The sequence below is a fragment of the Silurus aristotelis genome, assembly GCF_946808225.1.
Source record: "Silurus aristotelis genome assembly, chromosome: 8".
Taxonomy (NCBI): Eukaryota; Metazoa; Chordata; class Actinopteri; order Siluriformes; family Siluridae; genus Silurus; species Silurus aristotelis.
This window is the reverse complement of record NC_139581.1, coordinates 26,625,811-26,648,107: the sequence shown is the minus strand read 5'-3', so window position 1 is coordinate 26,648,107 and position 22,297 is coordinate 26,625,811. Positions and strand designations below refer to the sequence as shown.

At 40.0% G+C, this 22,297-nt stretch overlaps 1 protein-coding gene across 3 annotated transcripts in view; it reads left to right on the top strand.

Moving 5' to 3' along the window:
- The window catches only part of dscaml1 (Down syndrome cell adhesion molecule like 1), a 120,249-nt gene that overhangs the window by 63,340 nt on the left and 34,612 nt on the right, over positions 1-22,297 (top strand). For 2 of the 3 annotated variants that reach the window (XM_083548831.1, XM_083548830.1), the window contains exons 4-17: positions 3,711-3,857; positions 5,404-5,682; positions 7,751-8,026; positions 8,399-8,695; positions 10,812-11,084; positions 11,689-11,970; positions 12,190-12,309; positions 12,784-12,960; positions 19,604-19,809; positions 20,208-20,304; positions 20,482-20,610; positions 20,718-20,885; positions 21,005-21,075; positions 21,179-21,419. In XM_083548831.1, the coding sequence (XP_083404957.1) occupies positions 3,711-3,857; positions 5,404-5,682; positions 7,751-8,026; positions 8,399-8,695; positions 10,812-11,084; positions 11,689-11,970; positions 12,190-12,309; positions 12,784-12,960; positions 19,604-19,809; positions 20,208-20,304; positions 20,482-20,610; positions 20,718-20,885; positions 21,005-21,075; positions 21,179-21,419 (2,763 nt within the window). Of the gene's footprint in view, positions 1-3,710; positions 3,858-5,403; positions 5,683-7,750; positions 8,027-8,398; positions 8,696-10,811; positions 11,085-11,688; positions 11,971-12,189; positions 12,310-12,783; positions 12,961-19,603; positions 19,810-20,207; positions 20,305-20,481; positions 20,611-20,717; positions 20,886-21,004; positions 21,076-21,178; positions 21,420-22,297 lie in introns of those variants that run through there. The other variant, XR_014534728.1, reaches the window with a different exon arrangement.

The following is a 22,297-nucleotide window of genomic DNA, read 5'->3' as shown; positions in this document are numbered from 1 at the left end:
TTCTCGAGCACGTTCTCTCTGCTATGTGAATGCAGAGCACTGCTGCTATGTGAATATGACATATCACAACACTACAAAGACAGAGGCGTGTCCTAAATTACCTAGAATACAGATTAACATGGCACAGGTAGAGCGCCATTTTCCTGGAGACAAAGCAGGAAAAAAACGTGGTTTTATTTAATGATTCTTTTTCTGGGGGGGGGGGGGGGGGTTGCGCTACAAAAGCCTGTTGGTTAAAGGGTCATTTGTTAGAAGTCAGAAGGCATTAAAGTAAATTTATGATTTGCTATATATATATATATATATATATATATATATATATATATATATATATATATATATATATATATATATATATATATATAAATGTTGCATTGTAAATTCACTACACTACTGTAAATTGCTCTGTGTGTGTGTGTGTGTGTGTGTGTGTGTGTGTGTGTGTGTGTGTGTGTGTGTGTGTGTGTGTATATATATATGTTCATAAATGTGTCTGTGTGTGTGTGCGCATCATCATCCAGATGGGCTGTCTTGAGTATTTCAGAAACTGGTCATCTCCTGGGATTTTCACACAAAAGATTCTCTAGAGTTTACACAGAAGTAATATTGAGTGAGTGACAGTTATGTGGGTGTAAATGTCAAAAACATTGAACCTTGTGATGAATGGGCTACAACAGCAGAAGACCACAAATGGGAATTAGAAATTATCAATGACAAAGATTCATCAAAACTGGACGGTTTTTAAACTGGACTTCATTTTAGTGAGTCTGTTTTTGCCATTTCAAAAAGATTGTCTGATCACTACAGTTGTAGACTGTATGGGTTACTGTCAGGAAACCACCAGCCATGCCTCCTCTCTGCACTCAGCACACTCGCCCTTATTCTGATCACCTTCACCTGCCTCCAATCTACACCCTTCCTTATAAGGCCCCCCGTTCTCACTCACTCACTCACTTTATCCTCTTCCCCCGCCGCCTCTAGATTTTACTTTGTGGAGAAGATGGAAGGGGGACTCCTGCCCTGCATTGACTATAAAAACCTGAACACCTAAATCACTCCACACCCGTATCTGCTCCCTCCTGGAACGACTATCACCTCTACCTCAATCTCGAAAAGTGTGAGTTCCACCGGTTCCTCCGGGCGGCAAGAACAGCAAGGCAGACGCCCTGTCTTGGATTTATGGCCCCGACGAACCCACAGACCCCGAACCCATTGTCCCTCCCAAGCTGATCCCGTGCCCCATCATCTGGGAGTGAGAGGAAGAGATATGAGCCAGGGCGCAGGGAGAGCCAACCACCACGGGGTGCCAGGAAGGAAGGATGATCATTTCCGAGCCATGCCATCGATCCCTGCTCAGGTCGATCTATGAAGCCCCAGGTTCCGGCCACCCAGGGAGGAGACAAACTCTCCGCCTGGCCAAGGCATGCTACTGGTGGCCCGGGATGAGCAGGGAAGTCTCCCGATTTGTCCAAGGCTGCTCTGTCTGTGCCATCTCGAAGACCCCAGGACATTTACCAGCCGGGAAGCTGGTCCCCCTGCCTATCTAGCAGCGGCCATGGTCACATCTGGGGATTGACTTCATAACTTATCTGCCTCGCTTGGACGGTAACACCTGCGTCCTTGTGGCTCTAGACCGCTTCTCTAAGGCCTGCAAGCTGGTTCCCCTCTGTGGCCTGCCCACAGCTCTAGAGACTGCCGAGGCGTTGTTCCATCATGTATCCGCCCGGGGACCCCAGTTCACATCCCATGTGTGGAAGGCGTTCTTCCGGCTCCTGGGTATCACAGTCAGTCTGTCATTGAGATATCACCCTCAGACCAACGGACAGACAAGATACAGAAGCTCGGACGCCACCTCCGGTCGTACTGCCACCAGGACCAAATGAGCTGGAACCATTTTCTCCCCTGGGTAGAGTACGTGCAAAACTCCTTGCGCCAGGATGCCACCCACCTAACCCCGTTCCAGTGCGTGCTGGGCTTACAGCCACCTTTGTTTCCCTGGGCGGACGAGCCCTCTAACGTTCCAGCTGTGGACTACTGGTTCCAGGAAAGCGTGCGTGTGGGAATCAGCCCACACACAGTTCCGACGTGCCCTCAGAACCACCCAGAGGTTTGCAGATGTTCGGAGGTTGGAGGCCCCCCTTACCAACCGGAGGATCAGGTCTGGCTGTCCACCCGAGATCTGCACCTTCGGCTACCCCGTTCAAAAAAACTCAGTCCCCATTTCGCCATTCTGGATCATCAGGCGGGTCAATGATGTGGCCTATCAGCTCGACCTGCCTCCTCGGTAACGCATCCATCCAACCTTCCATGTATCTCTCCTGAATTTCACACCCCTTACTTCAGAGCATCCTGGAGTCACGGTAGATCCTTCTCTGCCAGAGATGCTGGACCAGCCATCGGTGTACTCCATCCAGGAAGTTCTGAATTCACGACGTAGGGGTGGCACCCTGAAACACCTCATGGACTGGGGGGGTACGGACCAGAGGAACATTCATGGGTCGCCAGACAGGACGTGCTGGACCCAGCACTCCTAATAAAATTTCTCACCAACCACCCTGAACGCCCCGCACCTCGGGGCCACAGGCACCCTATGCGCTGAGTTAGGGCGTCGAGAGCCACCCCTGGAGGAGGGGGTAATGTCAGGAAACCACCAGCCATGCCTCCCCTCTGCACTCAGCACACTCGCAGCACCTCGCCTTCATAATAATCACCGTTACCTGTTTCCAATCTACACCCTTCCATTTTAAGGCCCCGTTCTCACTCACCGTCATATCTACAGTTCATTCTGGCGATCATCCCTGTACTACCCGCTTTTCGGAGTATACCAGTTTTCCAGTGCATGCTTCTACCTATCTTCTGTCTGTTACCCAAGGCTAATAAATGTCCTGTCTGTATTTTGGTTTCCGACTCTTGATCCTAGCGTGACGGTTACTATGTCATTGCTGTCAGCTTAAACCAATCTGGCCATGTTTCATTGACCTCTATTATAAACAAAGCATTGACACACACAGACCTGTTGCTCACTCAGTGAAATTGGTTCAACACTATTTTCTGTGAACTCTAGACTGCTATGTGTTTAAATCACAGGAGACCAGCAATTTTTTTAATGCTCCAACCAGCCCTTCTGGCTAGTCTCATGTATTTCATTAAAATATTTTGTAAACCTTTTTTGGCTGAAGCTGACTCTGAGAAACACACAAGAATTCCAATGTACATGTACTGCAACGTAGTTGTGCAAACGGCAATAAACTTGAAACTTAAAGCCTAAATTAGCAGGTGATCTAAAGCAAACCAAGATGAATTAATAATTGTTGTTTGTGTCCTACTGCACTGTTTCATTTTATATCAGTATGTTTAAGATCTACTGTGACTTATATAGACTAATAAATGAAAATGTGTTATTTGTATTGTATACATTGTTATAGACAACATGCAAACACACAGGATGAATGTGGTAGTGTTAAATACAATCAATATACTGTTACAGTCAAGTTACAGATCCCTGATGTATAATTAATATAACAGTAACATACATCCACAATAACACCCAAAATTTACCACACATCTGTCTTTGTCTCTCAGAATCTCTGCATACTTATTTTCAGTATATTAGTTTGTATCTGTGTATGCTTCTTTATATATATTCGCATGGGTGCATTGATCTTTCTCTGTCTCTCTGTCTCTCTGTCTCTCTCTCTCTCTCCCCCCAGGTAACAGATTCTTCTTGACATCATATGGGGCCCTGTATATATCAGATGTTCAGAAAGAGGATGCGCTTTCTACATACCGATGCATTACCAAACACAAATACAGTGGAGAGACCCGACAGAGCAATGGTGCTCGTCTCTCTGTATTGGGTGTGTATGCTAGATTTATAGTTTGTATACTCAAATTAATGCATGCAAAGAACTTGTTTAAGGATGTTTCTACTCACTAGCACTATAATCCTAAATGTCTTTCATAGCATTTTAGAATCTATCTATAATAGATTGTATTTACAATAAATAATGTTTTGTTCATAGTGGAAAAGGCATCCCCTATACATATTCTAAAGACCAATTCCAATAATATACTAGTCTTAATCATTTGCAAAGTATGAATTAAAAAAAAATATTATTTCCACATTAACATCTATAAATAATCTGAGTTCTTTGTAGAATTTGTCACAGTTTTTCTGGAAACTTTGACTGCATATTTTCTTTTGTTTTTTTTCTTGTTTTTTTGGTTTGTTTGTTTGTTTTTTACGTCATTTGGCTGTTATTTAATATGTTGCTTTCTTCACCTATATGCAAACATTTTCAAGTAATATTTATTTTGAAAATATATTGTTTGGATTATTATATTTTACAATTTCAAACAATACATAGTGCAAGTTCCTGTCAATAGTTTGAAACCACCTAATGTTTTATCATCTTTGATTCACATGCATGTTCCTTTGTCTTTTATGCAAGAAACTGGGTTAAAGGCAAAAAGGCAAGGCAATCTGCTTTATGTCCATAAAAAGATAGTGGTGAAAGCTTAATAGTGTGTGGGTTGTTTTGGAGCAGGTATGGTTGGAGAGTTATTTTGGGTAAAAGTAATACTAAACCAACATGGCTACTATTCCACACTTCAACACCATGCAATTCAGTCTGGACTGCAGCTAATTTGAACCAACTTCACCATAAAACAAGACAGTGAGCTAAAGCATATGTCCAAGCTCTGTTAGTGTTACTTATAGCGCAAACAGTCTGCTGGAGTGTTATCAATCATGGAATGTCCTGCCCAATCACTGCACATGAATCCTACTGAACTGCTTTGGGATGAACTGGATTTCAAGTTCAGAAGCAAATATCCAACTAGCAAAGAACACTTTTGGTAAATTTTACTCATGGGATGGTAGTATATTTCAGCTGAATGATTGGAAAAAACTGTCCAAGAATGTGCAAAGCTGTTATTCATGCTAACAACATCAGTACATTTGTATATTTGTTTGGTCAAAGGAAATCTTCATACCTTAAATTCACCTAGTTTGTTATATATAAACAATAAAAAATTGTCTCTCAAAGATGATAAAAGACATGGTGTTTCCAAACTTTTGACACATATACTGATAAAGATACTGATTTTGTATTCATAATAAAATCTGTACAAAAATGTTATGGTTCTTTTTCACAATTCTGTTAAATGTTTGTTTAAACATATATATAAAAAATAGTTTTTGAGCTAGTTCACATAAATGTTGTTAATCAAGAGAAGCTTTGCACAATTTTGTGATTGAGCATACATGGTATGTCTATCTTGCTTTGACCTCTTAAGCTGCTCAAACATCATCTAATTAATGATTTTTTCAGCTCTAATGATCAGTGGAAACAAATGATTATGAACATATGTCACTTACAATAGCTCTTGTCTTTATTTTAGATCCAACCGAGTCTACACCCTCAGTGATGGACAGCTTCCAATCAGGTGAAGTGCAGGTGGGTCGCAGCGTGGAACTGCCATGCATTGCCTCAGGCTTCCCCAATCCCACTATCCGTTGGCTGAAGGATGGCAGGCCACTTCCGGCTGACGCACGCTGGACCAGACGTCTCACAGGCCTTACCATCAGTGATCTACGCATGGAGGATTCAGGAAACTACATCTGTGAAGTCACCAATAGCTTTGGGTCCAAGGAAGTCACAGGATACCTCAATGTGATAGGTGAGAGGATGAATATTGGGAATGTTACATATACAACATTATGGGCATTTAAACCAGCCCACACTGTATAGGGGCATCAATCAAAAGTTTATTCATGGTAAGGACCAATTACACAAGACATTTAACAGATTTTAACATGACTGCTTAGAATATGCTGCTGGTGACCTCGTAAATATCTATATACATCATTTGGCCACGGGTTTGTAACATAATAACCTCCACTCTTCTGGTCTTTTCACTAGATTTTAGAATGTAAATGTGGGGATTTTTCACATTAAATGTGTAATTGTGGTTAGCTAAACAACATTTTGTTAAATTGCACACATCCTGTATATGTATAATGACAATAACAATAAATTGAATTGAATTGAAATGAATTGAAGTAGTAAACTGAATTGAATCCCCCATTGTGGGCTTTATGTAATGCTGAAACATGATTAGACCTCTGTATTCTACAGTATGCAAGCAAAGCATTCTATACAATGTGCTTCAAATTTTATGGTAACAATTTGGGGAAGGCTCATATATGTGGTTATAAGAGTCAGATGTCCAGATTATCATATGTTAATAAGATTAAGAATTTCGATGTAGCTAATTCCTATTAAAAGCTCTTTCATTAAATTGTATTTGTAAATGCAGAATGTATGGATATTTCTCTTAGTTTTTTTATTTGTTTTGTTTTTTAAAATTAGTGTGTTCAACAATTTGTAGTTAAATATTAATGGTTTTATTGTATGTACTGGGATGTTTTGACACACTAGCCCAGTTCTTTTTTTATTTTATTAGTTTTTGTTCTGATCAATTGTCTGGTCAGGGTTTCTGGGTTTATGACTTGCATTTAAATGTAATCCCATCCCTATTATATAACCAATTCAAGTTAACGTTAGCTGGTGAGAGATGTGGTGGACTCTCTAATCCAAAATGAAAAAAGAAGTAATAAAAAGGAAAATAATAAGGAAAATTGATAGAGAAAAGTGAAAAGTGGGTGGATAGAGAAAGAAGAAGACAGGTATACAAACCTGAGTAGAGGGAGTCAAATAAAATCAAATGCATCTGAAAACAATAGTGGATCTAAAAAAAAATAAATTAAAAAAAAAAGATAAATAAATAAAAAAAGACTTTTAGGCTTACCATTAACCAGAAAGAAAATAAAGGAAAAAAGAAAGATGGAGCAAGTGAGACAGAGAGAAATGTAAACAAAATGGTACTGGCAGGCTGGATGGTCTATGACAGCCTTGTACCGTTCATAAGAAAGAAATTATGGTGTGTGTGTGTGTGTGTGTGTGTGTGTGTGTGTGTGTGTGTGTGTGTGTGTTGGGGCAGTTGGAGGGGTTGGGGACAGGAGGGAGAAGAAAACTGTATGGTGGACTTTTGGACATTTAGCCAGTGGGCAGATCAAACTAGTGTGCACACACACACAATGACAAGGCGAGCAATGAGGATGCCACAAACACTTGCACAGTCGCACACTAAGCCCCTAGCACATAACACCAGCTGCCTTATTGCTCACTGACATTTTCTTCTTCTTTTTCCTCTCTTCTCACATGGTTCTGTCCTCCTTAATCTGTCTATTCATTTCTGGGGTTTTTTATGGTGGAACCTGTATTTTGTGAGACGGGAAATGCTTGTGTGAACTGAAAATGTTTTTATATTACTTTTACCACCACTACTAGCAGGTTTATAACGGGAAAATATTTAATATTTAGACATAATACAGCAATCTTATGTCCTTAAGGACAGGAATCATGATGGCTTATTTTGATATCTAAAACATAGATATCTTATAGATTATTTGATACGTATTATCTAAACTAAAATTTGTGGTTTAATATAAAAAATAAGATTACAGTAATCCAATATATCCCATATAATTGTCTACAATTGTCTATTCAGATGTTAAATGAATGAGTCCTATTTAATTTATTTGTTTCAAGTTTCTTTTTTCAATTAACCAAGAAGTTCTAAACCACTGGATTAAATTTAGGGCTAATTTTCTATTTAGGATAAACCTCTTTGTACAATTATCTTTATCTTCATTTCTCTCTTCCCTACTCTCCTCTCTCCCCAGAGCCACTAAGGGTCACTGTCTCCCCTAAAAACTTGAAGACAGGTATCAGCAGTACAGTGATCCTGTCATGTGCTGTTCAAGGTTCCCCTCATTTTACAGTGTCTTGGTTTCGGAACACAGAGCCTGTACTTCCTGACCAGCACTTCTCCATTCAGGGCACCAACAACGAGACACTGTTCATCACTGCTGCCCAAAAAAGACACTCAGGCGCATACCAGTGCTTTGCTACTCGCAAGGGTCAAACTGCACAGGATTTCTCCATTATATTGCTGGAAGGTGAGTTTGCTATGAAGCCTGGAGGATAAAGAAATTTGGGGCAATTATTTTTATATGTAGGAGGCTTAAGGTGCTTGAATAATTACCAGATGTTTAAAAGTTTAAATTAAACATTGGTTAAGGCATTGGCCTTTGGATTAGAAGGTTGTGAGTTCAAATCCCAGCCACAGGGAGTGGCCACTTCTGGGCCCTTAACCCCATAGCTGCTCAGTTGTAAGCATGAGATGTAAGTTGATTTGGAGTAGGGCGTCTACCAAATGCCGTAAAAATTTAAATGTCTTTAAGTGGGTCCATTTCTTATTATTTAACCACCTCCACTTTGTTTTGGTTCTCTTAACATACTTTGTTTGCTTTCTTCCCTCTAAACTGCAGATGGCACACCGAGGATTGTCTCATCCTTTAGTGAACGTGTGGTGGCACCACGAGAACCCTTCTCCCTAATGTGTGCAGCCAAAGGTGCCCCTCCTCCCACCATCACTTGGACGCTGGATGACGAGCCAATCGCTCGGGACTCGGCGCACCAGGCCAGCCAGTACACGCTCTCGGACGGATCCACTGTATCGCATGTGAACGTCAGCAACCCACAGATCCGCGATGGGGGCGTGTACCGCTGCGCTGCACGCAACTCGGCCGGTAGCGCCGAGTACCAAGCGCGCATAAACGTAAGAGGTGCCTGTCTACTTTTCAATCTCAGCTGTTAGAGGGTGGCTTAAAACCCATAACCTTCTTTTCCCATTGCTCAACCTTCCACCCACTCCTCATTTAACTGTCCCAAAATCTTCAGTTTGATTAATACATTGCCTACTTGGATGCTGTGGGAGGGGGTAAATGTTTGTGGAAGGTGTGTGTCTTGGTCCTCGAGCAGTAAACCATACCTGATTTCAACACACTCTGTGTCTTATATGTACAGTCCTTTACTTTTTTTTTTTTTAACTCTTGATGGCACTCGTATGCACTCCTATGCACAAACATATCATACATATCACAATTGTCTTTCTATTGAAAACGTTCTTTCTGAGCCTTAATTCTCAAACATTCTCGCATATATGATTTTGTGCATCTATCATCAGAAACATAAAAGAGCCAGCATAAAGGTAAAGGCTCTCTGGACAGTCAAGGATAGTAGTTGTGCCACATCAGTGAAGAGGAGAAGAGAGGGAAGTTCAAAACTTATCCTAATAGAAGAGATCTTTACTCTTTACCTCTTTCTAGTTTTCTTTTTTCTGTGTAATTGGTTATGACATATCTGTCTATTCTAAAGAGATGTTATCTCTCTTCTTGAGTGAAAATTACATTTGGTACTTGAATCAGTGTCACTAGCACACACACACACACACACACACACACACACACACACACACACACACACACACACACACACACACACACACACACACACACACACACAGAGAGAGAGAGAGAGAGAGAGAGAGTTAATAAATTTATTTACACCTAAACAAACCCTTTTGTCTCTTAGTTGCTGAAATACAAAATGTCTTATCCATCCAATGTGGATCAAACTGTCAAATATTTTCCTTGTAGGAGCATTTGATTGACAATAAGATCTAAAGACATTCCCTTATTGTAAATTTTTACAGGCATCCAGTCTCATCTCAGGCACCACTGTGGGGCGGTAAAATATGAATTTTCAACTAAATGCAGTTGTGTACGCTCAAAAACAAACCCAAAGCTTTCGATATACTCATTTCAAAAGCATTTTAGACTGCATAGACCTTTATTATTGAATGAACCTTGAAGAGAGCTCATGAATTCTTATTTTTTGAAGAGAAAAACAAAAGGATAAGAGGAGGGTGCATTGCAGAGAGAGAGAGAGAGAGAGAAAGAGAGAGAGAGAGAGAGAAGGGATACTGTACGACAGTTTTTGTTGAATAATACATCAGGGGTTGACTGTCAGAGCTATGACAAAGCTCAAAACACTGAGCAGTGAGACAGAAAGGCAAAAAAACAGCAAGAAAGAAGGGCAGAGAAGACAAGAAACTTTGTATACACAAAACATTCATATGCAAATCTCCATATGCATAGCCACCATTTTGAGACAAACTGCTATTCCCCCTGTGCTTCCAACTATCACTTTTACTGTGACTTTAATTTTCCTCCTTTTCCTTCTCAGTGCCATACTTTGTCCATCATTTCTGTCTCTTCATTTCCATTCTAATGCATCATGAGAACAGAGTTTTTCAGAAGATAGTGTTTCCGCATACCCTTCCCCGTGAAAAAATGCATTGATTGGCTTTTACATGTTACCTGGTTAGCAGGTGTGATCAGTGATGAACCCTTCTGGAAGCCTCTGTTCTCACCAGAATCCTTAACATGTCCATTTGGGATGCTAAATGAATTTGTACTGACAAATGATTACACATGTGATGTATAACGATCTACATCCTACATCAAATTTTATTTGCTTGTACAATTTGTCACAGCAAAGATAAAATAGTACATAAAAATTTATTTGTTGTCAAACAAAGAGATGCACAAATATTAATTTTGGTCTGACAGAGTAATCTAACCCTATCTACTTCTTATTATTTATCTTGTTTCTGGACTTTTTATCTTTTTCTTATTGTCATTTTTTTTTTTTTTTTTTGTACCTCATTTGTTCTTCTTCACTCTTTCTGGTTATTCTTTCATCTTATTGTTTTCTCTATATTATCCTGGCTTCTCAACTTTCTTCCTGTATTTACCTTAATGCCCCTATTTTCATCACTACATCTCATTATTCTTTACTTCTATTTGGTTTTTGGTTATTTTCCTCTTTCTCTCTTAGGGGCCCCAAGTATCAGGGCCATGCGCAATATTACAGCCGTGGCTGGGCGCAACACCTTCATCAATTGCCGTGTGATAGGCTACCCATACTACTCCATCAAGTGGTACAAAGATGGCATGCTGTTGCCAGACAACCATCGGCAGGTGGTATATGAGAATGGTACACTCAAGCTAAGTGATGTGCAGAAAGGAATGGATGAGGGAGCGTACCTGTGCAGTGTACTCATCCAACCCCAGCTCTCTATCAGCCAGACCGTCTATGTCACTGTCAAAGGTTAGCAGTCCAAACTGTATTCTGCAAGTATGAAGAATATACCTGAGATCGTGTCACTAGGGTCTGCAAATCACAAATATCTGATGGGGTTTACTACATTAAATACTTTTTGAATATAGAATTATTAACAAAGATTTTAGCATTAGAACTGCATGGTCCACCTTGTGTATGTGTCTGTTTATTCATGTTTGTGTGTCTTAGTGTGTCAGTACAAGGGAACACTGACTCCAGTGTGAAGATAGTATAGTGTGCTGCTTGTCTCGTCATGTCTCTGATTTAATTAACTGAATTTTAACGAGCCCTAGATTAAATCCCCCAGATGTCTTCAGTTGGACCCCCCTTCCTTGGTTTCCATGGCAACACCATTATTCCCCATGCCAATTGGGCTCTAATTAGAGCAGCTATTATGGTCTGGAGGGAGAAGGAGGTAGTGCATGTGTATCTGAGTTGGGTTGGGGGGGTTAGTCGAGTGTTGTTAGGGTTTGTGTTTCATTGCAGATATATAGATGTATACATATAAACCTTCTTTGCTGAATACTAAATCACCTTGTCTTTTTCTTGTCCTCTGTTTTTTCTGTTCTCTATTTCTCTATCAATTTCTTAGTTCCCCCTCTCATTCAGCCTTTTGACTTCCCCCCTACATCAATTGGTAAACTGATGTACATAGCTTGTGTAGTTTCGTCTGGGGACATGCCCATCCGTATTACATGGCGCAAAGATGGTCAGGAGATTGTGTCTGGCACCTCTGGTGTCACCATTGAAACCAAGGAGTTCATGAGCTCACTGCAGATCTCTAAAGTTTCCCTGAAGCACAACGGCAACTACACTTGCATCGCCAGCAATGACGCAGCTACTGTCAGCTCTGAAAGACAGCTAATAGTAACTGGTGAGAAAATATAGCCATATTTTACCTGGTTAATAAAAGAGAAAAGACATTAACAGGCATGTCTGAAAAAGAATGTTTTGGATATTCAATCTCAGCAGCACTGATTGAAAAGATGTACTTGGGAAATCTCCACTATTGTATGTAAAATGTGAGCATAAGGTAATGTTTTGCTTATATTAGATTTTCATCTTCAGATAAATTCTGTTTTGGGTCTTTCAGTCCCTCCTCGTTTCCGAGTTCAGCCTAATAATCAGGATGGGATCTATGGGAAGTCTGGGGTTCTGAACTGCTCTGTAGATGGTTACCCCCCTCCTAAAGTCATGTGGAAACATGCCAAAGGTATTGACTTGCATTACACTGAAATCAAAACATTCATTGTAACTATAGATGTATGCTGCATTCAAGGTGCCTTGTCAGTAGTTAAGTGTGGTAATAGCTTCATTTCTCATAGAATATTTTGCAAAATGATTTTGTATCTTTTATGTACACTATAAACGTTGTTGGAAGGGAAACACAAGATGCAATTTTACCTCAAATGCAGCAGAATTATCCTTATTTACTCAACAACTCAAAGACAGTTTAACTGTGTTACTAAAATATTCGCAACATGTTTACAGGGCTAGCTGACTGTGATAGCATAACTAAAAAATACCAATACACTTAAATAAACTTATTTGTAAGTCTTATTATTTTAATCAATATTTAAAATTTGATTAGTGGTTAGTTTATACCTTTTGTTTCTTGGATACTTTAGCCAATTCTAAAATTATACCTCTTTATGACCATAACATTTGCCATTTTGTAATTTTCCAGGTATTGGAAACCCACAGCAATACCATCCAGTTCCTCTGACTGGTCGCATCCAGATCATGCCCAATGGTTCTCTGCTGATCAGACATGTTTTGGAGGAGGATCGGGGCTACTATTTGTGCCAGGCCAGCAATGGTGTGGGCTCAGATATTAGCAAGAGCATGATGTTGACAGTCAAAAGTGAGTCAGAGAACATTTTACTATGATTAACACTGTGAAAGGTGTAATATAAAACACATTATATACTGTGCGTATTAAATATAACCACTAATTATTATTATTATTATTATTATTATTATTATTATTATTATTATTATTATTATTACACAAAAAACACACAAATGAACCAGGAGCTTTCCAGGTCACTCTAAACTATAAGCAGCTCTTCTTTGCCCTGCTGTGCTCTTACATGCTCAGATACACAACACGAGCTCACTGTCAGACAGATGAAAAGAGAAAACAAACAAATACAGTGATTACCCTTTTTGTTCCTCAAAACTCCTCTCTGAAGATGTGGATTCATGCCATATAACAATTCCTTGTGCTACATAAACAAACCACCCGGTAGAGGCTGGCAATCTATCTGACCTGTGACCAACTTTTAGCCATAGGTACTGTCTCAGCTCTTTTTTACATGGTGTTAAGATGGTCAGGAGATTGTGTCTGGTACCTCTGGGGTCACCAGCTAACTGCAGATCTGCAAAGTTCACTGCAGCAATAATAAAGCTAATAATAACTGCTGAGAAAATATAGGCATATTTGACCTAGTTATTCAAACAGAAAAGACATAATGGGCATTAATGTGCACAAGGACTGTCTCACGACTGTTCAAGACTGCCTCATGTACCTACTCATGACCTAAGTGGAAGGCCAGCTAACATACCACTATCAAACTAGTCGCACACTCTGCCAGGATTGTCATGAACTCTGCCCATCCTGAGAACTTTAGGTCACCCTCTAATGTTACATATGCCATTGCCTATGCTACATGTTACCTAACCTAACCTCTATTGTTGTGAATGTTATTTAATCTAAATATGCAGTGTCATATGCCTGTGGTGCTGTAGAACATGATCCATAAAGGAAATCTGACAATAGTTCTTGGTCAAACTAGGGTTGAATAAAAATAAGCCACACCCAGCTGATCCATAAGCTTGTAAATGAGAAGCAGAGGATCTTCAAGCTGGAAAATGAGTATTAATGGAGGAACAGAATGGAGATCTAAACAGAAGACTATGAGACTATGTGACTACTTTCTAGCAGTTCAATTTTTCTTTTGAACGTAGGTAAGCAGTTTTGCTGGCTGCACATTACACTGGGAAGAGTCAAAATGTAGTGTACATTGATATCTGTATGCCCATGTAGGAGGAGAATGAAAAACTGTCACAACTTGCAATACGGTAACCTACTGTATGAACACTGGGACAATATGAGATGGCCTCCAAGCAAGATTAGAGTGAAATTCAATGTTTTTTAAACAATCCAGTCCCATCTAATCACTTTCTCTCATCATTAGAGCTTCAGGGGTTTTTATACATTGTTTAAGGAAATGAAGGTTGTAATCTGCATGTTTTTTCCTGTATGTGTTTGCAACACCTTATTACCTTCTTCAAACTACTGTCTGATTTTAAAGGACCTTTACTATTATGTGAGTAATTTGGGGTGAATCTAAAGACATTCCTGGAAACACTGGGTGCAAGATTGGGTATACAAAAACCTACCAATCATAATTTTGAGTGTCCTATTCACATGTTCCACTAATCCATTGGTTTGGAGATTGTGTTCTTTTAAATTGTGGAATTCATAAATTTGCTTAATATAGATGACATAATAAACATGTACAGATCAGGTAGGATCTCATTTGAAAATATGTATATCTCAAGTTAGTCTTTAAAGTTTTTCAGTAGAATTGGCAATGTTAGGAAACATGAAATACTTTGACCTCTCATCATGGAGACCTGATGCATTTCAAGATATTGTCATATAACTCCTCCTTTGAGAATGTTTGCATTTACCAAATGCAATGTCATGCCATCTGATAGCAACTTCTCTGTGTATTGGTGGCACTTTGTATGTCACCTTCAGATTAGGGGTGCAGGACCACTGACACATGGAGTGCCTGAGCTGCATACATTTGGGGACAGTCTTCCTGGAAGACAGCTCTATTTAATCCCACCAAATTTACATAAAACTGTAATGAATGGACATTTGGTGCCACCCAGATGAGGATGACCAGAAAGCTATAAAATCACATGCCGTGGAGATGGCGCTAGGTTTGAAAGTGTAGGAAGCGCACGTAGGGATGCAGGGAGTGTGCCACTGAGACACAGCATCTCGTTCCCTCTGGGGGAGCTAGGGTTACCCTATACCCTATAGCCTATATACATTCCTCTTTTGGGAACTCAAGCTGCATCAACAATGCTTTGGGAACGAGTGTACAATACCACTAGACTGACCAGTCTCTGCCTAGTGTGGATGCTAGACCGAAGGACAGAGGGGCCAGAAGTGGCACTAAGCTAAAAAAAAATGTAAGACGTGACGAATGCCAGCGGGGTGAACCAGCTGGCAGCGTTGCAAATGTCTCAGAAAGAGACATAGTACAGGGTTTTAAAGTCTGCCACACTCTGGGTCGAGTGAGCTCTGACCTTGAAAGGCACAGGGAGACCAGAGTACTTATAAGAAGAGGAGATAGCATTTACAATCCACCAACTGAGGGTCTGCTTGTCTGCAGAAAGACCCCTCTGGTACGGACTGTAGCAGATGAACAGTTGGTTTGACTTCTTACATGGGGCAGTCCAGTTAACTTCGGTTAAGCTTCTTCTTGGCGGGGGCTCGCAAGGGAGAAGGACAAAATGCTTGGAGCACGACTGGTCATGGGGCAACAGAGGGCACTTTGGGAACATACACTGCCCCATGCAAAGGCTTGAAAGGAGGCTTGGACAGGGCCTCCAAACTATGTCCAGATTCCACGAAGGCACCCTGGGTCGCACCTGAGCACCACACTCTGTGGGTACCATGGAGGAAACGTGTCACCAACGGGTTTTTCCCCAGTGACTGCTCAGCAAGTGGAGCATGGTGTGCTGCAATAGCAGACACGTAAATCTTCAGGGTGGAAAGAGACAACCATTAGGCGAACTGTTCCTGAAGGAATTCCAGCACTGGGCCATCTGAGTTTAACTGATGGTTCTTACATCATATAGTGAACAGGTGTCACAACAGATCATCCGTCTCCATACTACTCTGTACTCTACATCTGCCTCTTTCAAAACAACTACCTGCATGTCTTTCCTAACCACATCCATAAACCTCCTCCTTGGTCTTCCTCTTTTCTTTTTTCCTAGTGGCTTCATCCTCAGCATTCTTCTACCGATATAAACCATGTCCCGATATAAACCATGTCAAGCACATGTCCAAACTATCTCAATCGGGCCTCTCTCACTTTGTGCCCAAAACGTCCTACATACACTGTTCTTCTGATAAATTTATTTTTAATCCTGTCCATTCTCATCACTCCTAATAAAAATCTCAGCATCTTCAACCCTTCCACCTCCAGCTTCACCTCTTGTCTTTTAGTCAATGTCTCTCAACCATACAACGTAGCAGGTCTCACCACAGTCCTATAAACTTTCCCTTTCACTCTTGCAGATACTCTTCTATCACAAATCACTCCTGCCAATCTTTTCCACCCACTTCACCCTGCCTGCAATCTTTTTTTTCTTGGCCTTACTCCCTTTCGACTTGGTCTCCTGCACACACAACATATCTATCTTTTTACGCTCCATCATATCAGCTACCTCTCTCCCTTTACCAGTCATAGTACCAACATTTAATGTGCCCACCCTAACCTCCACTCTTCTACACTTTTCCTGCTGTCTCTGTAGACATCTTTCTTTTCTCCTTCTCCTTCTTTGGCCAACAGTAGCTCAATTTCCACCGGTAACCTGTTGGCTAACAATACGATCCGGTATGAAAGTCCGATTCGTGATCCGCATATTTGATTTGACACATGTTTTACTCTGGATGCCCTTCCTAACACAACCCTCCCCATTTATCCGGGCTAATAGTGCACTGGCCTGTGCAACCCTAATGGCTGGGTTGGTGTCGAGTTCAAGATGAGCTCTCTAAAACTTTCTCTAAATCCACTTCAGGATGGAGCCTCTACTACCTGGGCCTCGGCCTTTGCCTCAAAAGGGTGAGGTTTACTCTACTGCTAATAGTAGGCGCCCTAAAATGTATACTGCCTTTAGTGAGAGCAGCTTCCTCTGGGCCTACAGGAGGATCTGTTAGAGCTTGTACAGGAGGTGAGAGAGCGTAGACCACCGACATGATGTCCATACGGATCTTAGGTCCGAGAGAAAATGCTTCAAAGCTAGAAGAACAGACAGCATCTCCAGGCAGTTGATGTGACACAAGAGATAGAGTGCTTTCCATAGATCTTGGGCAGAGCAGCCACTCATGACATCCCCCAGCCTGTGAGACAACAAGGAGCCCCCAACACAGGGCCCTGTGACTGTAACCAAGGGTTCATCCACAAGGCCTGTAAGGCTTGCTGCATGACCTTGATTGTGCGGAGCAGGTTGCCCCTCCAGGGAAAAGCCTCTGGTCCTGAGCCACCACTGCAAGGGTCTCATGCATAGGAGGCCAAGTTACACCACGTTAGATGCAGCTGCCATCAGACCCAGTAGTCTTTGGAACTGCTTTATAGTGAGTGACTGGCCTTCTCTCACACTCTTGATGGCCGTGAGGGTCAACTCGACTTGAGAAGGAGACAACTGAGCCCGCATTAGATAAGTGGTTCTCTCTACTGGAGAAAGTACACTTTTCTTGGCGTTTAGTCTTAACCCCAATTCCTTTATGTGGGCGAGAACGATATTTCAATGCTTGAGCGCCAAGTGCTCTGATCGAGATAATATCAACCAGTCATCAATAAAATGTAGTATGCAGATGCCTCAGGCATGGGTAGTGCTCCACATTTTTTAGAAGTCTTTTTATTTTAAGTCATATCCAGCTCCAACCTCAATTGTACCCAGAAGGGGTAATTGTTTATTACAGTTTAGAACAATGTTTATTACTATTAATTGGAAGAGAGAAAAACTTTGATATTAATATTTTTACTATTAGTTGTATCCAATTAATGCAAATTATGCTTTAAAAAAAAATCTCCAAGGATCACAGCTGAAAAATGTAGTCACATCTTGGGTCATAAACTATTCAAAACTACAATCTAAAGAAACAATCTTGAAAAGTTGTTTCAATATAAAAGACTATTAATTTTGCTGTTTATTTTTTTTATTAATTTAAAAAATGCAATGTGAGAGAACAAAAATGTTTTTTTAAATCAAATTAATATATGGTGTGGCCACCCTTTGGCTTTCAATTCTTACACTTGCACACTTTGTATATTTGTATCAAGTCAGGAATTTTGTAGGATCAGAGTCAGGTGTACCAAAATCAAGCACCAAAATCCGTCATGATGCATACATCAGGCAATTAAAACTGTTCTTGTGGAAACACAGCAAAAGTTTGGTGTCCTAAAGATTTACATAATTTTAAACACTATAATTACTTTAAAACATTTACGAGAATATTTTGTCTTTATGCGTTATGTTGAGTTTGGTTTAATAATAATAAACATACATTTGCATAAATCATCCATATTTGTCCATGATAATGTTGATTAGAGAATTAAAAACTTAAAAAGGATTAATTTAAGGTACATTTAGAACAGACAAAATGAGTGATTAAGTTGCAATTAATCACGAGTTAACTCATGACAATCATGTGATTAATCATAATTAAATATTCAAATCGATTGACAGCACTATCAATTTTATATGTAAACTGAAGCACAGTCATTAACTGAAACAGAAACAGCTGTGTAGGATGGTTAAAACTGGGTGAGGAACAACAGCTAGGTTAGTAAATCTGCTACTAAGGTGAAGTTGCACCAGATATTGATTAGATTGATTTCTCTTCTATTCTTTTACTTTTTTACTTTAATGATTGAAAAAAAAAAATTATACTTCTATTATAGAAGGAATTCTTCCTTAATAGCATTTTAACACAGCTGCCTAAGGCATGTGTATAGTATAGTATGTTAGTAGTGTAATGTCCGAAGTCATACATTTTTTTTTTTTTTTAAATGTGTTTTTGTTTGTTCATTTATCTTTTTTATGCTGCCACTTTGTCTGTATCATTTACCTTTATTTGCCACTTTCCTTTTAAATTAGCAATTTGTTTTCTTATCCAGCAGTTTGGACACGTATTCACTTGCTTTCTCTCTCTCTCTCTCTCTCTCTCTCTCTCTCTCTCTCTCTCTCTCTCTCTCTCACTCTCACTCTCTCTCACTCTCTCTTCCTACTTCTCTTTTTTTAAGGTGTGTTGGTGTTATTGATTAAACTGTTCATGTCGTCTGTTGCCCTTAATTCAGTTTGTTTTCTTTAGTAGAAAGAGGGCAGAATGAATAATTGATGAAAACAAAACAGCAGAATCCTGTCTAATCAATAAAAAGTGTGTGTGTGTGTGTGTGTGTGTGTGTGTGTGTGTGTGTGTGTGTGTGTGTGTTTGTGTGTGTGTGTGTGTGTGTGTGTGTGTGTGTGTGTGTGTGTGTGTGCACGTGTTTGCAAGCAAGTGTATAGGCAAGGTAGCGATGTCTAAAATTTGTTATTGTTTTAGTTTAAAATCACTGCAATAGCCACATAAACATTCTAGTTCAGGGTAAATCTTACTATCACTTTCCTTTTTTTCTCTTCATTTTTTTCTTCACCTTTTTTTTCCCGTATTTGGTATTTTTCTCATGTGCTTCCTTCTCCACTGTCTCCAGTTCCGGCCATGATCACATCCCATCCTAACACAACTATGGCTATAAAAGGACAGAATAAAGAACTAAACTGCACTGCCCGGGGTGAGTACCCTATTATTATTCGCTGGGAACGCGGGGACACTGTCATCGACCCCGACCGCAACCCTCGTTACTCAATCACCACTAGCCCCAACGAGAAGAGTGATGAGGTGATTTCCACATTGAAGGTGAGACACTTGTATATGCATAATCTGAAAATCAATGCCTATAATGAATTGACCACTAATCTTATCTGGAAGTACAAGGCATTATATTATGACAAGGCAGCAGAAACTAGGCACAAAAGCCTATACTTTATTTTTTCTAATCATTTAGAGTACTGAAAAAAGATCTGACAATCCTTCAATAGCTGTTAGATAATATAAGAAGAATGCATCTAAAGAGAACATTACAGTAAGCCTTTCTCTCTTTCTCTTTTTAATATAAATTTTTGTTTCTTTCTCTCCCTCCCTCCCTTTCTCTCTCTCTCTCTCTCTCTCTCTCTCTCTCTCTCTCTCTCTCTCTCTCTCTCTCTCTTCCTCCTCTCTCTCTCCCTCTCTCTCACTCTCTCTTTCCATCTCTGCAGCTGAAGCCAGCTGAGCGTGGTGACTCTGTGTTCTTCTCATGTCATGCAATCAACTCCTATGGCGAGGGTCGTGGCCTCATCCAGTTGACGGTGCAAGGTAAGACAATCAGCCATTAAAGACCAGATTCATGTCTGACATGATACACCTTATCTAGAGACACAAAATCAATAATATATCCTCTTGCTTTGACAACACCGACCCCACCCCTTCTGGTCCTCTGTCCTACCTGTTTCCTCAATTCTGTTATTTATTTTTTTTATTTCCATTTTATAGAGCCCCCTGATCCTCCGGAGTTAGAAGTGCGTGAAGTCAAAGATCGCAGTATGAACCTAAGATGGACTCAGAGGTTTGATGGGAACAGCATCATTACCAGTTACGACATTGAATACAAAAACAAATCTGGTATGTACTTTTCTACCATTTCAGTGTTACATTTATAAATATATAACGCTCATGCAGATATTTTGGGGAAATTATGATATATTTATACTGTGCTGGTCTTCTGATAGATCCATGGGAATTGAAGCATGCTACACGCAAAATTTCCCCAACCAATAACCAGGCCAACATAGTGGAGCTGCATCCGGCTTCTGTCTACAGCATTCGTATGTACTCATACAACAAAATTGGCCGTAGTCAGGCCAGCAAAGAGCTCACGATCAGCACAGAGGAAGCATGTAAGTACAAGCGCACACATACAAACAAACACACATAAACAGGCACACAAACATAAACACACACACATACAGTGCAGTACAGATATCTTTTAAAACGATTTAATTTTGGTCTTTCATAGCTCCTGATGGACCACCCATGGACGTCATTCTACAGCCTATGACATCACAGAGCATTCGTGTTACGTGGAAGGTACATGACCATGAGCCAAATTTGGCTTAATGCTATAAAAATACACAGATGCTAATTAATACATTTCGATAATAGAAAACAAAACCTTTGTTCTTCTTTCCAGGCTCCCAAGAAGGAGCTCCAGAATGGTGTAATCCGTGGCTATCAGATTGGCTACAGAGAGAATGGGCCAGGCAGTAACGGCCAGTACAGTATAGTGGAGATGAAGGCAACTGGTGATAGTGAGGTGTATACACTGGATAACCTGAAGAAATTTGCCCAGTATGGAGTGGTTGTTCAAGCCTTCAATCGTGCTGGAACAGGTCCATCCAGTTCTGAGATCAATGCAACCACACTAGAGGATGGTAAAGACAAATTTACATGTCTGAAATGTGTAGATCAGAGTTCTTACACTTTTTGGGCAATGTTAGAATTAGATTTTTCTGTAAATCTGATGCCTGCATGAGATGTTTGTGTAATATGTTTGTATTGTATAATATGTGACTTAAGACACAGTGCTAGTTTGTTTAACAAAGGGAGGAGAAATTTGTCCAATTTTATTGTCAATTGTCAGAATTACAACATTTCTGAATATTGAAAATGACAAAATGAAATTCTCAGTAACACATATATTAGTAATATTTTTATTAATAATTTCTTAATTAAAACGATGATCTAATGCAAGGTTTCTTTCACAACCCCTTATAAATCAACTAAACATATGTGGAGTCACAACCCCATTTGGGAACACCTCAATTAAATTTCTGTGGTTTTGGTTTTTGATTTTGATTCTCATGACTGATATTATTATTCCACAAACAAATATAAGGCCACTTCTTCTCTGTATCTTTAAAAATGTTTGCATATGTCAAATGCCACAAATCAGCTTTAAGAAAAATCTAATATAGATTTAGATTTCAACTCTAAATGAGCAAGACAGAAGCAAGGAAACACTTCCTGAGATGGTATAAGGAAGAAAGCCTGAGAGGAACCAGACACATGAGGGAACCCATACTCATCTGGGTGGCACCAAATGTCCATTTATCATAGTTAATCATAGTTTCCTGAAAAGGAAATGAACAAATATCTTGAATAAACAAATGAGGCTAGTCCTCAAACTAAGGTTTAAGAGCTCAAGGTGTATTCCTAAAAATGTATCAGAAGGTTGGTCTATTGCTGTTGCGTTTTTGGAAAAAAAAAACACCTGTCCCTTCCTTAGTGTTCATTAATTTAGGTACTTTTA